This window comes from Topomyia yanbarensis, chromosome 3 (genome assembly GCF_030247195.1).
Source record: "Topomyia yanbarensis strain Yona2022 chromosome 3, ASM3024719v1, whole genome shotgun sequence".
Lineage (NCBI taxonomy): Eukaryota > Metazoa > Arthropoda > Insecta > Diptera > Culicidae > Topomyia > Topomyia yanbarensis.
The window spans coordinates 167468452-167487344 of NC_080672.1; the positions used below are offsets into that span (position 1 = coordinate 167468452).

At 36.4% G+C, this 18893-nt stretch overlaps 1 protein-coding gene across 14 annotated transcripts in view; it reads left to right on the forward strand.

Annotated features, from left to right (window-relative positions):
- The window catches only part of LOC131689160 (small conductance calcium-activated potassium channel protein), a 761072-nt gene that overhangs the window by 724859 nt on the left and 17320 nt on the right, over positions 1-18893 (forward strand). For all 14 annotated transcript variants that reach the window (XR_009305353.1, XM_058974046.1, XM_058974048.1 and 11 more), the window contains 5 exons: positions 14750-14860; positions 16247-16374; positions 18339-18408; positions 18492-18593; positions 18658-18830. Coding sequence is in view for 13 of the 14 variants with exons in the window: in XM_058974046.1 (XP_058830029.1) it covers positions 14750-14860; positions 16247-16374; positions 18339-18408; positions 18492-18593; positions 18658-18830 (584 nt within the window). In the remaining variant the exon portion in view is untranslated. The remainder of the gene's footprint in view (positions 1-14749; positions 14861-16246; positions 16375-18338; positions 18409-18491; positions 18594-18657; positions 18831-18893) is intronic.

The following is an 18893-nucleotide window of genomic DNA, read 5'->3' on the forward strand; positions in this document are numbered from 1 at the left end:
GGGAATCCTTCAAAAGTCATCGGACCTCGAGTCGCTCTCGGTTCAGTTTCCGTAGTGGTAAGGGCGACGGCGGTTACATAGTGGCAGTCTGGAGCTGATCGGTTCCACACGGCAGGAGGAAACTTCTAAAAACGAGAAATAAAAAGAGAGGGGCTAAATTGGGATATTTATCGTTTTTATGAAAGTATAAATAAAGGACATATAGGGGAAATCACGATTTGCCAGCATATCTCGGACTGGGACATTGGGTGGTCTACCTCGGGCCCGAAGGGAATCCTTTAACTGACTCCTGGCGTCCAAATACCCGGCGCATACCCAGACAACGTGCTCGATGTCGTGATAGCCCTCGTCACAAGCGCACAGACTACTCTCCGCAAGCCCAATACGCCGCAAATGCACATCTAAGGTGTAGTGGTTGGACATAAGTCGGGACATTACACGAATAAAATCCCGACCCACATCCATCCCCCTGAACCAAGGCTTCGTTGATACCTTTGGGATAATGGAATGTAGCCATCGTCCAAGTTCACCATTGCTCCACGAGGTTTGCCAGCTGTTGAGTGTCCTCTGACGACAAATACTAAAAAATTCGTTGAAGCAGATTGGTCTTTCGTATATGTCACCATTTAATGCGCCCACCTTTGCTAATGAGTCGATCTTTTCATTGCCCGGAATAGAGGAATGAGAGGGGACCCAAACAAAGGTAATCTGATAAGATTTTTCAGATAACGTACACAAGGACTCCCGTATCTTCCCCAGGAAATATGGGAATTGCTTTTTGGGCTTCATCGAACGAAAAGCGAGGTTTGTCTTCTGTCAATAAGGGTCGAGCTTAGGCAATATAACTACGAATCACCCGAGTTCACTAACATGTGTTCTGGTATCGATAGACGTGTCCATCTTTACCGTGACAACCGACCGACATTTAATATTAATATAAGTTAAGTGAACTAGGGGATTACATATTGACATTTTTTGATAATGTAACTAAGGAGATTTCCATTCTATCTTATACATATACACGAGGGGAAATATAATTTTCGTAAGATTAGGGGAATCATTTTGTGTGTTTTTATATAGTAATGTACACTAGGATGTTTAGCAGGGAGATTATTGGAGTTTTAGTTATCCCAGGGATATACTGAATAGCGGCGAATTCTGTGGCACAAACTGAAGTAGGATCATTGAATTTGAAAGAGGCGGTGAGATTTTAATTGAAAATACCGAAGCCAGTGGAATCGTTGAGACTTGACCCGTCGGTGTAAAACAGTCTGTTCAGTCGACTTCTCGAAATGTGCTGTGGAAGATGTTTGGGATCACTTGCGGGTGTATGTGATCCGGGATTCCATGACTCTCATCTTTCATGGATGTGTCGAAGAATACAGTTGAATCAGAAGTATGAGGGAGATTGACACGGTTGGGATAATATCAAGAAGTATTGATTTTTTTCTCTTCTTGTTAATGCGTTAGCATAACTGATCCGTGTGTCTATTAAGATTTTTACAATATGTAAAAATTAAAATTAAGTTTCAACTGTCCTATTATTATTGTCATGAAGGCAACCCCATGCCGTACCGTTGAAATCACCGAAAACTAGCCTCGGTGCGGAGAGGAGCTCTGCAATATTGCAAAGCCGTCGGTGGCCAATGGAGGCTCTAGGGGAAGTGTAGGTGGAAGCAATGCATATGTCTTTGTATTTAATTCTAGTTTGGCAGGCGACAACTTCAATGCCAAGGGCTGAAAGGAGGTCAATTCGTTTGAAAGAAAGAATAGAATACACTTATGTGCATGACCAGGACAGACAACAGGCGAACGAATGTTGAAATACACCACAGTTTGACAATAGACAGGCACATATGATTCCCGGAAGAAGACAAAATACATGAGCCGAAACGTTGCATAAATAGACAAACTCCTGTTTTATTATACCGGATGACTACATCCCGTACAAAATAACTTACTGGGAAGATTTTTCGTGACCAGACGGAATGAAGCACGACTACATCGGACACAAAAATTCAGCGGGTCGTTCGTCACACTCGGGCCTGAATCAGGTTTGTTGCAAGCAACACTCGACTCGATATTTGGGTTAGGGTTCGGCGGTGGTGTTGCCATCATGAAAATTTTGAAGATCTATAGACCAGACCAGTAAGAAGCGGAACATTGTTTTTGACAGCCATGCATTCATTTGTTTCAAAACTAAAAATATACAGATATGCGATCAATTTTATTTTGATTATAAGAACTTTTGACTATGTACTTGGCTTCTCAATACTTTTGGCCTATCAGATAATGTTTCCCAAATTTTAGAGGGCTGCTTTCCCGAGCAAATACTCATGGGTTCAAACACCACACAGACCCTTGAAAAAACCATGAACATGGACCGGGCCAACTTTCACAACCATTAAAATACTATAAAATGGTCTCAATAACCAATAAATATACCAACGTATGGTATATCTATGGGATCTACCGGACCATGACGATGGTGTTTTCGTGGGTTGAACCCATTTCAAACAACCATGACCAACCCCATGAGTATGGGGGTGTTATGGACTTTACGTTTGGTCGGGTTGCCATCTATGGAATGTGTCGTTCAATGTCAGCTTCTTTTTACGAGCAGCATAGTTAAACCGTATAGTGTCGGTAGTTGATTTTTTACCGGCTAATAATTACACTACGAATCGCCTGTTTCAGTGGTAAAAACCCACCAAAAAGAGAACCCTAATGCCATAGTGTCATGCGACTCGTACTATAGTTAAAATTGTAGAGGGGGTTTAAAATATTATCAATAGTGAACGCAGCTACACAGTAATGTACCTGGCAAAAATGCTACACAGTTATATGCATGGCAAACATGTAGGCAGGTCAACTATCTGTGCAATGCATAAACTCTGATTGTAATCCTCGCTAATTTACTTGTAGAATATGGAGTACTCAAGTGAAACGTGCACTTAATTATCCATCGCCTCCATACCAATTGTGACTGCTACTGAAAATTCAATTGAAACGTTATAGAATAGAATTAAATTGGAATTGATGTAGTTTTAGATTTTTGGTCACATGCCTCCTCTTAGTGCAACGTTTCGAAGAAATACTCTTCATCTTTAGGGGAAAGCAGTGTCTGAACATAAGTCTATATATATATATATATATATATATATATATATATATATATATATATATATATATATATATATATATATATATATATATATATATATATATATATATATATATATATATATATATATATATATATATATATATATATATATATATATATATATATATATATATATATATATATATATATATATATATATATATATATATATATATATATATATATATATATATATATATATATATATATATATATATAAAATCTTAAAATACCTCTAATTTTAAAAGTATACTTTGTATTTTAAATATTTCAGTTCCATTCGAAAGGTGAGAAAATTTCCTATTGAATAGTGTTCTCATATCTTTTAAGTAATTAGTTTTAATTACCTCTTAGCTGTAAAGTAGTTAAAAGTTAGTGTTTTTGAGGAGGCTTTTGCTAATTTTCTCGAAATAATGAAGTATTATTATAGCAATATCCATTATCCAAAAGTTGGGTTTTAGGACGATTCATAATTTGTTCTTGGACGACATATTTCTATCTCTTTTCATTTCTTTGTAATTTCATTACTATACTTTTCCTGTAACCGACTTGCAAGTGCTTAAAAGACTCTAATCTAAAAAATATGCTTTATATCGTTATTTACAAGATTTCATTAGAAAGCTGAGAAAATGTCCTATCAGTGTATGTACTAATACCTTTTATTTAAGTGTACTAATTGACTTTTTACTAACGAAATAACTCAAAATTTGTGTTTTTTTGGAGAGTTTTTTAATTATTCTAATTATTAATCAACAAAATTTATCGTTACTATTGTTCATTTGATGCCCCTTAATGTTCTCTATAACTCTTTATTTGACACTTTGTCTATATCTCTTTTCATTTTGCTGCTATTTAATAGTTAACACAGCATGAGCTCGCCACAAATGTGATGGGTTCGAAATCGTTATTTTTTTGCATATGAAGCGATGTGATAAAAACGATTTAGCGTCAAAACCAAAAGAGATAATTGAATGGAGTCAAAGAAAGAAGTGTAGAACTTGCTGAGATGCATTATTTCCATAATAATAATTATTATTTACTAATTTGAGAAAATTAACGAAAATGCTAATAATAGCCCTAACTTTAAACTAATTTACTTTTAAAAGAATACTAAATTCACTTAACAGAAAGGTATTAATACATTTTTCACTGTAAAATTTTCCTGGCTTTCGAATAAAAAGAAAAAAAGTACAATAAGTGCCATAATTTTTCAATTAGAGCTGGTACTAGTGAAAATGAGATAAAAATATCCAAGTTGAATAACCCAAAATCGTGAAAATAAGAAAAGGTAAGTGTATCATGTTAAAGAACGAATTAAGCAGCTCATCAAGACTAATAATCTGAATTATTAAAATGATGAGGTTATCTATTAGAATTTTCAAGAAATGAACGAAAAATCGTTCAAAATTGTTTAATTTTCAATAAATTACTTTGACAAGGCTACTTAAACTCATTAGCTGAAACATATGAGGGCATCACTCAATGCGAAATTTTCTCACCTTTCGAATGGAACTAAAATATTTAAAATACAAAGTATACTTTTAAAGTTAGAGGTATTTCAAAACAAATAAGTTTTTTGCACAAAAAGTTCAATAACTCTGTAACGGTTGAGATTTGATGGTATGTGTAGAACAATTTTTTTCTCCAAATATGGCAGTCTATCACCCCCCGAGAGATTCTTAACCATGAACCAAACACCCTATATATATATATATATATATATATATATATATATATATATATATATATATATATATATATATATATATATATATATATATATATATATATATATATATATATATATATATATATATATATATATATATATATATATATATATATATATATATATATATATATATATATATATATATATATATATATATATATATATATATATATATATATATATATATATATATATATATATATATATATATATATATATATATATATATATATATATATATATATATATATATATATATATATATATATATATATATATATATATATATATATATATATATAAGTCAATGTTTGTAAGTATATGATTTATAAACTCCCAAACGGCTTAACCGATTGCCGTAAAAATTTGTACATAGTAGGCGTTTGTTATGGAGCGTGTTTGTGTGCTATTGGCTGAGGATTATCTGCCCGCCAGATGGCGCTTCGTAACAAATTGTGTTTTCCTCATATTTCGTTGAAAGTCGCAGCAACGCGCGATGGGTATTAGCTAGTTACTTATATTTTTGTCATAAAAACAAACATTTTGCCATAATATTTTTTTCCAGGTAGGATGTAATATTAAATTTATTTCCGTGAGTGGCTCTGCACTATATTAAAATGCAAAAACTTAAGATTCTTAACCATGAACCAAACACCCTATATATATATATATATATATATATATATATATATATATATATATATATATATATATATATATATATATATATATATATATATATATATATATATATATATATATATATATATATATATATATATATATATATATATATATATAAGTCAATGTTTGTAAGTATATGATTTATAAACTCCCAAACGGCTTAACCGATTGCCGTAAAAATTTGTACATAGTAGGCGTTTGTTATGGAGCGTGTTTGTGTGCTATTGGCTGAGGATTATCTGCCCGCCAGATGGCGCTTCGTAACAAATTGTGTTTTCCTCATATTTCGTTGAAAGTCGCAGCAACGCGCGATGGGTATTAGCTAGTTACTTATATTTTTGTCATAAAAACAAACATTTTGCCATAATATTTTTTTCCAGGTAGGATGTAATATTAAATTTATTTCCGTGAGTGGCTCTGCACTATATTAAAATGCAAAAACTTTTTACAGGAAAACAGCAGACAAAAATTAATTTTCTTCCCAAACCAAAATCCAAAACAAAAACAACTATTAGCGTTAAATTGTCATTATAGACTTCGTTTGAAACTAGTGTCATTAAGATAGGTTCTGTCGTTGCTGAGAAAATTACATGACATTAGTGTACATCAGGAATCAGGAATCAGTAGCGTCTGGCTCAAATGGCACGTTCCCCATGTTGATCGGAGATTTGTGCCTTGCCAAGAATCGTCTTTTCATCATTTTCCTGATGGGAAGGATTGGGGAAGTGGTAAGGTTAGGGGTAAGGAAAACAACGACACAGAACAATTAAAACAGAGCATTCTGCACCCCCGGAGTGATGCTGAACGATCTGCAGGTGCTACAACAGCAGGAATAAAATTTCCAACCCCCGGAGGGATTTAGAACCTCTACTCAAACAGTGAGCGGATATATCAACACCCCCGAGGGGATATTGAGATAACAGAACGACAACACCCCCGAAGAGATATTGTCATTCAAATACGGCTAAAAAACTATAGCTCTTTACCACACTGGGTTAGGAACAAAAGCATATCCTTAAATTTCAGCTCTCTGTACATAGGTTCATCTATGTATGGAGAACCAAAAATCCGGATGCGCCATTGCATTAATACAGGGCAATTGCATATCAAATGATATGATGTTCCGTAATCGGATTCACAAAGATCACATGAATAATACTCAGCGCGCTGAATAGTAGCCATGTGATAATCGAGTTTGCAATGTCCAGTCAGTGCCCTGACCAGAATACTGCAGTTGTGCTTGGAAAAATGCAACAAATTTCTTGACATTTTCGGATTCACATCCGGCAGAAAAGCCTTTGTTTGAACGCAAGTTTGCAAGCTACGCCAATGGTTGGCATGTTCGAATGCAGCCCAAGAGCGAATCTTGTGCTTTATCCAACTTATTGACAGTGGTAGAACTGGTTCTGGACCAACGAAATCAGTCGCAGCGCCAGCTCTAGCCAATTCGTCCGCCCATTCATTTCCAGTAATACCGGAATGACCGGGTACCCATAGAAGGTAGATAGCATTTGAAATGCTAAGTTCTTCGATTTGAGTTCGACATGCGATTACTAATTTCGATCTCGAATCTGCCGAACTAAGTGCTTTCAGGGCAGCCTGACTGTCAGAGTAAAAATAGATTCTTTTACCGCAAATTCCCTGTTGAAGTGCGGATTGTACGCCACACAGAATCGCAAAGATTTCTGCTTGGAATACGGTACAGTATCTACCAAGCGAATGAGATTGGTTTAATCTCATTTTATGACAATAGACACCAGCACCGGCTCAGCCCTCCAATAAAGAACCGTCTGTATAACAAACTACGTATTCTTCAAGTTGTCGCTCCATCCAGCCAGACAGCCATTCCTCACGAAGAGGAATTCTCACATTGAAAGTTTTAGAAGGAAAACTACATGTGAGTGTAAGGTCACTGGGAGCAAGTGTATATTCATCCTAAGTAACCATTTGGGGCCACAGTCTTGTGTGGCTAGTTACACGATCTATTGGGTTACTGTTCCAGAGCCCAGTAACCTTAAGACGGTATGCACAAGAAAGTGCTTCTTGTTTCAGAAACACATGTAGTGGTTTTATGTTCAAGAGTACCTCGAGAGCAGCAGTAGGTGTTGTCGAGAAAGCACCAGTCATCGCCATCAAGACCATCCTCTGAAGATGGTTTAACTTTGATTGGATTGTCATGACTTCTCCCTTCTGCCACCAAACAAGGCACCCGTATGCCAGTATTGGTCTAACAATTGTTGTGTAGATCCACTGAATGTACTTGGGTTTGAGTCCCCAAGATTTGCCGAAAGCCCGTCTACATTGGCCAAAGGCCATGCAAGCTTTCTGGATCCTGAAATCGATGTGAGCTGTCCAATTAAGTTTTGAGTCGAGAATTACCCCAACGTACTTAACTTGATCTTCGACAATAATTTCAGAGTCAAAAAACTGCAATGGACCAGCTCCGGTTGTAATCCTTCGTTGCGTGAATAGCACCATTGAGGTTTTATTTGGATTAACTGATAGTCCAACATGAAGACACCACCGCTCAACAACATATAAGGCTTGTTGCATCAAATCAAAAAGTGTGTTAATGCAAATACCGGTGATCATTATATGATAATCATCGGCAAAACCATACGTCGGAAACCCAAGCTCATTTAGTTTTCTCAACAAGCTATCGGCGACAAGGTTCCATAGAAGTGGTGACAGCACACCACCTTGAGGACATCCGCAGACACTCAGTTTCCTCATCTCTACTTGTCTTAACGATGAGCACAGATGTCGGTTGCTAAGCATTGCGTGTATCCAATTCGTGATATATGAAGGTACTCCATGATCCCGTGCTGCTTCAAAAATGGATTCGAAAGACACGTTGTCAAAAGCACCTTCAATATCGAGAAAAACTCCTAAACTTGATTGCTTTTGTGAAAAAGCTTTTTCAATGTTGCAGACAACATTGTGTAACAGGGTGGTAGTAGACTTCCCCCGCTGATATGCATGTTGCATTGCATGCAGCGGGTGCTCGCCCAAGCTACCATCCCGAATGTAGTGATCGATTAAACGTTCCACTGATTTGAGAAGGAAGGAGGTCAGACTGATCGGTCTAAAGCTCTTTGCCTCCTCATAAGTGACGCGGCCACCTTTGGGAATGAATTTGACAGTTATTTCCCGCCTCGCTAATGGAATGTATCCTGTTGCAAGACTGCAAGTAAGAACCTTTTTCAAAATATGCTTGAAGTGTTCATATCCTTTTTGTAGTAGAACTGGAATAATTCCGTCCTTTCCCGCAGACTTATACGGAGCAAAACTTTCAATCGCCCATTTGATCGATTCGGTTGTCACAATTCTACGAGCAAATGCCCAAGAATCAGAACTGCCGGAAAAGAACTCAGGGGCAGTCGTCAGTGATGGCTCCGTACAACCTGGAAAGTGTGTGTCAAAAAGACAGTTGAGTACTACATCTTCGTCAGATGAGTATTCACCATTAGCAGTTCTAATGGAACTGACATGAAAATCTTTCGCTTTCGAAAGTAACTTATTTAATCTAATAGTCTCGTTGAGACTTGAGACATTTGTGCAGAGGCTTTTCCAACCACTTCGCTCAGAGGATCGAAGGGCATTTCTGTATGCTTTGCGAGCCAACTTAAATGCCTCCGACCCGTCCCTGCGTCTGTGATTCCAAGCTCTCCTACATAACTTTTTGAGTCGAACAAGTTCGGTATTCCACCAAGGTGTTCCTCTAGAAGCACGCATAACTCGAAGCGGACAAGCCTCTTGGTATGCTGCTACTATAAGTGAGCTTGTTTTATCCACGACCTCATCCAAATCACTTGGAGATTCAATCGTCGGAAGATACCCATGAAACCTAGTCGCCAAGCCCTCTTCGTAGAGGTCCCAGTTCGTAGATTTGGTATTACGATAGGTGACGATATCTAGCGAGACGTTTAAATGATCAAAGACGATGTACTTATGATCAGATAACAACGGTTCGAGCTCGTTTGGTACGAGCCAGTTTGTCAACTCATACGTAATACTGTCAGAGCAGAGAGTTACATCTAACACCTCTTCTCTGCCAGCTCGTGCAAAAGTTGGGCGGTTTCCTGCATTAAGAATGTGCAGATTTGTACTACTTAAGTATTCCATCAATTCGGTGCCTCTCAAATTGATATCAGAGCTGCCCCAAATTATGTGGTGGGAATTTGCATCACTGCCGATTATGAGAGGAAACCCATTTCTGCCACAGTATGATACAACCCTTTTGAAATCATCAGAAGGTGATGGTTCATTATGCAGCAAATATGCCGAACAATAGACGTATTTCTTGTTTATGTTGCCAACAGTCATATTTACCATGACAGTACAAATATCACGAGTTGTGAGGTCCGATATAAGACAAGCGTCAATTGCACTATTCGCAAGTATACATGCACGAGGCATTTCACGTGGATTTGTCATGCCATTTTTGTTGAAAGCTACGAAGACGGGGTTAAGTAGCTTTCCAACATAGAAGTTTCCTTTATGGAAATACGGTTCTTGAACCAAAGCTATGGAAGCTTTCCCTTCCTGCACAAGGCGAGATAGATTCATAGTTGCTGTACGTTTATGCTGAAGATTAATTTGTGCTACTCTAACCATATTCGATTACAGCACTACACATTTCATCATCAGCACTTGTTGTACAGCAACTAGAAGATACCAAACACGTTGGCTTATAATCGCATATAGCGAACCCCGAAATGGGTATTAGGGACATGAACATCATTTGAATCCCACGATTTGCGAAGAAACGAACGTCCACTGTGTCAGAGATACGCATAACACAGCAAGGGTAAGACCCACGACACTCCGTGCGCGACTGGCATATTTTAGTCCTGCCAGCCATTCAGTCCTCGGCACGGAGTAACACCTTGACTTGAGGACTCCTGTTTTAGTCGCCTCCTACGACATGGGAACAGGAACCCAGTGGATCAATTCTTGGTTGACATACTTCAACCCGCCGGATGCCACACGGCCTCTAGGCTGGTTTTGTCCGGAGAAAGATAATAGAGTTATCAACCTCCTAGTGGACCACAGCCAGTTACTGGGGAGTTCGCCCGGCTCTTCCCAGGCTCCGTTCGCCATTGAGAATATTTTAAACCCCCTCAACAATTTTACCCATAGCACGGGTCGCATGACACTATGGAATTGGGGTTCCCTGTTTGGTGTTACCACCGGAACAGGTAGTCCGTAGTGTAATTCTTAGCCGGTTGAAACAACCACTACCGACACTACACGGCTTATCTAGGCTGTTCGGAGAAAGAAGCTGACATTGATGGACAGCTCCCATAGATGGCCGAACAGCCGGCAAATACAAGTCAAGCCGGCAAGTTAAATTGTCATTAACTTGCCGGCTTGACTTGACAAATACAATACAAGCCGGCAAGATAAATTGTCATTATAGACTTCGTTTGAAACTAGTGTCATTAAGATAGGTTCTGTCGTTGCTGAGATAATTACATGACATTAGTGTACATACATGCACACACATGCATACATTGTCTCGATTTGCCGAGCTAAGTCGATTGATACATGAGACTCGGCCTCCAGGTCCCGCAGAAAATTTTCAATGCTTGAACGAATCATATTATTTACTTTGTTAAAATGTAAAACGTCCTGAGAATGTTGAAACACTTCCATTTGAGCGCAACAAAACAACTACATATAAGGTGTTTGATTCGAAGCACTCGAAGCATAAATGAGCAAGAATGACGATTACAATATATTTTCAAATTCCAAAATATTGATTTAAAAAAACCAATTTTCAGTATCATAAGTAGTTATATCTTTTTGATAATGGAATCTTTTTGAAAATATTCGCCTTCAAAAACTCTAAAAATCATCTCAAGGATATGTTAGTAAAAATGGTAACTGCAAAAGTTATATTAAAAATCTGGATTTTCATGAATTGGCCCTAGGTAAAATGTTCAAATTACTTTCACGGCAAACATTATAAAAGATATAGTTCCGTTATCACGATAAAGTTTTGGACCTTACTAGACTTTTCTATTATTTTATTTTAATGGTTCGAGAGAGAGTTTTTCAGACTTTCAGAAAATTTAAAAAAATTTAATTTGGAAAACTTTATCGAAAACGCTGGAGCTCTATATCTTATATTTTTCATTTTACAAGGAATTTAGTAAAAAAGTGTGTTTCTTAAAAAATAGTTTTATTTTTCGTTAGGTTGACTTTAGAAATACTTGCAGATATTTTAAAGGGGAACAGTTTGTGTAAATATACTCAATTTCTAACTTTTTCCGTTAGAAAGTTATATATACTTTTAACCAAAAATAAACTATGTATGAATAGGTATTGCAAGATATAAAAAAAATATTATGTTCGCCATTTTGTGGTGATAAATACTACAAAGTATGATTTTCATATGCTGTAAACGGTCTTTAATGTTAGGTGCCCTAATCGAACATAATTATATTTGTGAAAGTTATATGTTTTATGTAAAAGTTCTCATAACTTTGAAACAAAAATAGTTTAATTGTTGGTGGTCTTTATGAATCAATTATGCGCTCAAAAATAATTTTCAAGTTGTCCAAACATTCCTTAAGTGTAAAATAAAAACTGAAAAAGTTATATAAATAAAACCGGTTTTATAAGGAAAACCCTAAAGCAAGCAATGTGTTCCGCATAATTATCGAGAACGCTTAAACAAATAACTTTGTTGAAGACAGGAGTGCTCTATGTATTAGAGTATCGAGATATATTAGTTTTTTTGTAAAATAAGCATTCAAAATAAGTTATTCTAATATTAATGATTGCGATAACTATGGCATTTATTTGACCTGCAAAATTGTTTCTATCAATATAATATGCGCCTCTTAAATTTACAATTTTAAAGCCTAATTTTGAATAGTTATACTATCTTTGGGAAATCACTTGAACGAGTGCCGTTTGTCAGAGACCTAGGCGTAGTACTGGATTCTAATTTATCGTTCACTATTCCCAAAGATCACTATTCCCACATCTTTATTTTATCATTAGAATACCCATTAGTGATCCATATTGCCTGCGATAATAATCTGAATAAGCTGGTTTTCTCTGATATACTCTTGCCATGGCACAATCGGATAGAGTTGGTATCTTATATTGACATTAGCTCGATATGCTCGTTTTCGTAGGAAAAGTTTTACCTAGGGATAAGCAAACTAAAATCCGAATATGTTCATAGTTGAGTGAGGCTAGATAGCTAAAAAAAAAAAATAACTTCGTTCACCGTTAATTTGAGCCTAAGTTTACGCGAATCGGTGTAACCACCTTAGGCAGAAATTTAGATATATGCATTTGCCGAGCTCAATGAACTGACTCTAATTGTCATTTGTAGTGTTGTCGTAGACTTTACTAAAAGTGAAAAGTGCCCACCTGTTGCACAGTGTTCTAGTGACTCGGTTGTTAGAGAGCTGTATTATCCTTTCAATGGATGCTTTGGTTAAATGATTTGCTCGAGTGTTGAGGTAAATATTTACACTATCTCCGGTAGGATGCTTCAATTTGCTACTGAAGCATAACAGAGGTAGTGTAGAGAATAGACTAGCGAGCGTTAGGTTGTACTGAGCCAAATGAACGATGCATGAGCCTGACGGTATTAAGCTCTGAATAGCGAATCGCTCATTTGTTCCACGGCGAAAAAACGGTGCTATAACTAGAGATGTTCAAGGCGGTGCAGTTGCTTGAGTTAATTGGATCTGGCTCATTCTCCACAGTGATCCGGATCTTTCAAAAGTTTGACTCAACCCAAATACTAAAATAGTACGCAATTAGATAGCCTCCTTAATTTTTATTCAACCATTCGATACTATGAATAATGATTATTAATTGATGCTTCAGATTCTTTACCATGAAGGTTGAATAAAATAAGTATAGCTCTCGGAAAAATCCTTAGCGGCATTAAATATTCATTGAGTTGAGGGCACCTCAAATTACCAGTTTGTTCAATTTGAATAACGTTGTTACACCATCTACTGTAGATGGATATTCGTTCCAGGAAAAACATTGGAAACTTAGTACGAAAGGTCGGTGATCATCACTGCTTCCGGTAGAAAAGAAGAAATAGAAATCTTCTTCGCTGTTCCATTACAAACATTGCGAGGAATTTCACTCATTTCGTCAGCGTCACATTTGGACATAACATGTAATAACAATTTAATTTAGTACCAATTAAATTTATACTCATAATCTTGAAAAAAAAAACAAATTTGATCAAGAATTCTTAAAATAGATTCTTGTATTTGTAAAACCTCTAGGTAGTCTTTTAAAAAAGAACCATATGTTATGTTATTGGGCGGGAGTTCAATCCGGACTATTCGTGTTTTTGCGAATGTCCGTAATATATTTTTTGTTTTAATATCTTAAAAATTTGAAATATATAATATAATAAATATATAATACTCTGAAAAATAATCAACGACATTCCCGCATATACTATGCAGTAGTAAATGAACATTAACGTAGTCTAGTAACTAGTAATAGAACAAATCTTGTTTTAAACGGCGAATCATTGTCACTTACCGATTAATGCACGTGTGTTGAATAATCCTCTTGTGAAAATTTATTTGATTTTACCTAACCTATTAACCTGCAGCAGCAATTAAAATTACAACCTGCAAATAGCTTAACGATTGCATATATTATTACGATTCTGCTGCCATCCATTGGTTCACTATTATATAGTCCTGCAAGCCAGTATCACAAGCAAAAAGCACCATAGAAGTTAGTTACAACTCACATCCGGTGCCATGATATCCAAAACGATATAAAAATGAAATTTAGCGCCCTACGATACGAACGCCTGCTCTAGTGCAACATACCAATACACACTCATACCTATTATACCCAAAAAAACATGCAAGAATTCAAATGTAAGCACCGTTTGTTATTCATACTATCTATGCTTTGCATTTTTATATATTTTTTCGTCACCTCAATCGCAAATTCCGGACATCGCCATCGGGCCACAACCACACATCCACTGGTCTTCACTCCATGTGGTCTGCACCCTGCGTGGAATGGTCGCATCGTTCTGCGGAAACCAAAACCAACTATCTGCGAAAAATGAACGACGGGATGCAATCAACGGCGTGCCTTTCACCAACCGGGCCTCCTGAACTGACTTGGTAACTGGCACACTCGTAATACAGGGAGCTGGCTGTACAGCGCTTTTGGTGGCAGTCGTATCGCGAAAGCTGGAGTTAACACGAGCGGAAAAGCATGTACATAACTTCATGATGGACACTCAACTAACAAAGAGGGTAAGTGGTCTTTTTCTTTCAAATAAACGCATCTTGTTTTATCGAAACCAAAAAAGGCACAATTAACAAAAATCTACCACATTATTGAGAATTATTGTTATGTATTTCGGCTCGCTGTGAACCCTTACATAACATGTTGTTACTAAATTTGCTGGGTGTTGTTATCACAATTTGAATATGGTGAAATACGGTTTAGTCCTCCTTCAAGGAATAACGAAAAATTAAACTCATTTATTCTACCAGCAGGACACTTTTTCTTTATAACTACTTTGTGACCCTCGTCAGCGTCGCTGGACAAAACTTCGTTCCTTTTATATCCGGTCTGTTTAATATGATAGAGTGACGGCATTTGTGCGGTACATCATCCGAAAAAGCAAGAGCTCGAGATGAAAATTTCACGCGCAACCCACCCTAATCCATCCAATAAAGCTTGATTTCAGTCATCATGGATCACAAGCACTTGCTCTATCTTTATTATCCGCTCCAAGTAGCATAATTCAAAGCTTAGAGTGAAACAGATAGAGCGAGCTGCAATCCTCATTCAAAATTCCATTCATTTCAATTGCAGTGAAGCCAACTATGGAACAGGTTTAGCTTGCGAACGAAATCCTCCTATATGAGTGTTCGAAAGGATATGCAAGTGATACGCTCCACTTTGGCACTCGTGAACTTGCCACTTGCAAAGCCACGCAATCCAATAGCAACTGCATGTCATTATAATAACCGATAAGGTTAGCGGTTTACTAGGTACTTTACCGGAATTTGGTGTACGCTTGGTTAGGATTGAATCAAAATGTTCTCAAAGTTTCGCCGAGTTATATATCAAGCAGCCACGACGCTCATAGTGCGAAACTGAATCGTAGAAGCATAAACACAGTGGAAATGCTTTTAAAAATGCTACTAACGTTCCAATCAAAAACCCATTTTATACCTGTACTTATACCATTGTGGATAGTGTTGATTTAACGATAATCCTGTTGAATCGTCACATTCGGGACCTCCAACGTTCTACGAATTAGTATATGCTGTCCATTACACGTTCACTCGAAATTGTCATTCGTGTATGGATTTTGTGAACATTTGAACGAACCTTCTCTCACTCGAATCCAAAATGAAATCACCATTATTCAATCTTGCCAGAAACCCATTACCTTGATCTTTATGACGTGCTGTTTATTTGAATTACGAAAATCTCACAACTAAAATTGTGACAACCGTGGAAGGTTTTCAAAAATGGTCCAAATTTAAGACATTTTCCAAATGTGAAGTTTTTTCGATTCCTACAAACGTATATTTTCGGTCAATCCAACAACAACCAATGAACATAAAATACGTAATCAAACCTCAAATAAATAATGCCCGTTTAAATCATTTTTACTTTTCCAGCTGAAAAATGCAGCAGCCAACGTACTGCGGGAGACCTGGTTGATATACAAGCACACACGCCTGGTGAAACGCGTGAATCCTGGTCGGGTGCGGACACATCAGCGGAAGTTCCTGCTGGCAATCTACGCGTGAGTATAAATCAAACAAGTTGGACAAGCGACAACAAATCATAACATCCGATCTGCTGAAGCACTGCAATGATTTCGTGAACCGAAAAATTCAATGACATTTTTGATCCAATTCCGAGCCATTAATGAATACCGCAAATTCTTTTATAACTGGATGAGATATTGGTACATCATATATCATCATATACATATTACGTACCACACTTCTGTATACTTTGCAATTTGATAAGCAATATTTTCATAGTTTTATTTGGATTCTACTTTTCCGAAACTCACCGGGCGATTGATGATACTCTGTAGAATCGTTCTTTGAACAAAACACAGTGTGCGAGGCTGGATTCAAATAGTAGAAGTTTCATTCCTGGTAAAGTAAGGATAGTTGGTATTCAAAAATCGGTGAAAGCTTTATAACAAATTTCAATGCACATATTTTGAAATAGGCAAACATGGAATATTTATATTATCTATTTGTTGTATCAGCACCAAAAAAACCTTGGCCCTGGTTTGGTGGTTCTTAGCCTAGTTACATTAAAGGAGAACTGCAATAAAAATTGTTTTGATTCTTTCCTTTTTGCATATCGCTATGAGAACAAGCAACATATTTTCACGAATTATCAAGTAAATAACGAAAGAAAATTAATTTTTCTAGGGGATAGATCAAAATAAATGATAATCGGATATGAATCGTAAAATGCAGTATTTTATGAATTTTCTTATTTACACTCGTGGTTAACAAATTGAATCAGAATGTTAACAGCTTACAAATTGGCTCCCCAAATACCCTAAACTAGGATTAAATATCAGATTCTAAAAATGTGAATTGTTTCATTTAGAATAAACTCACATAAAACAAAATATTTTGAAATTGATCGCAAACGCAACTGTGATCAATATATTATTTTCGATTGTTGGCATATGCTTCAATAATTCTGAACCACCGGTACATATAACTACTTTACTTATCTACTTTTCCAAAATATACTTTTAGCCGCGACTCAGAAAATGATGCGACATAAATTTGGAATGCTAACCCGTCAGATTAAAATATTACTTAACTCTAGAAATAATTAAACAGATATAAGATTCTGTCAGTTGTTGTAATGATTAATTGATTATAAGTTTGATTAGGTAATTACGTATAAATGGCACAAATAGTTACAGGGTGTTCGTAAAAATGTATTGCTAGGATGCTTCAAACTTTCATTTCTGCTTTAATGTACCTATTATTTTATACATAAAATCGTAGAAATTTTGTTAGCAAACTTTTTTTTTCCTTTGTTTACTTTTTATTTAAGCATCGCTGAAAAAACGTGCACAATTTTAATTCGCAGCGTGTGATCTAACCTTTATGTATAATTGATATTTATTCCAAACTTGTGAAAATTCGCATGAAACGAATATAAATATTCTCCTCAACGTCGACAAGTATCGTGTTCAAATAGAATGACATTCACAGTTTATTTTGAATTCAAATTGAAATGTTTCAACAAATTTTTTAATTAAAGTTTAAAATAACTATCATGACACCAGTTACAGATGGTCCAACCACCTCAAACTCGACGAGCGCGTATTCAAACTGAATGTATACCAATTTATTTTCTTAAGTGCATTGAATATTATGTCACTACAAAATGCTATAACATCATCGGCCAAGTATTAACTGTCCAACACGATAAAGTTCTAATTTCAGAAACATTAGAATACAATTCAGTGCCTCTTAAATTGATGTCTGAGCTGCAGAGCAAATTTCATCACTTTCACGCTTATGCAATCTCATGAAATTTTCGTTTTTGACAGTGCACTACACCGGTGTAGTGGGTGCTACACTCATTCAATCTTGGATCTAATCAGTCTATCTCTTTTTTTCACTACACCGGCGTAGCACCAGATAAAAACTAAAACGCTATCAATGTTGAAAAGAAACATAAAAAATAATATGGAATGTTTTTTTTCTATTTTTTTAGGCTACGAAAAGTAAAAATGGATCAACGAAAACTTATGGACAATGCCAATACCATAACAGACATGGCAAAGGTATAAACTAAGTTATTTCCATTTGTATTTTATTTTTAACATTACTTTCTCTCTTTCTTGATATTGTAATTGATGTGCAACAGACTCAAAACACCGTTTATGAAATAGTTTCGGATATGTCGACTAGGCAGGATACGCTTGAAGAACGAATCAATAGTTTAGAAGATAAGTTACAATCCATTCAGGTTTTTATCACACGAGCTTCTTCAAAAAATATAGATTTATTAATTACACTCTCAACAAATTTAGACACAAATCGAGAATCTTCCCGAAGTGCTGACGCGCTGCCTGACACAGCACCAGGAGCGCATGGACCAGCGAAGGAACTTTCTGCACCCGGATGCGGCAGTAACCGGTTCATCGTCCGGTTTACCCACACCGGCCCCTCCGCTGGGTTCACCGATGATGCTGCCGCACTCCAGGTACCGTGAAGCATGCCGCAATAATTTCCTATTCTCGTAGAAGTCGCATCCGCATACTGACCA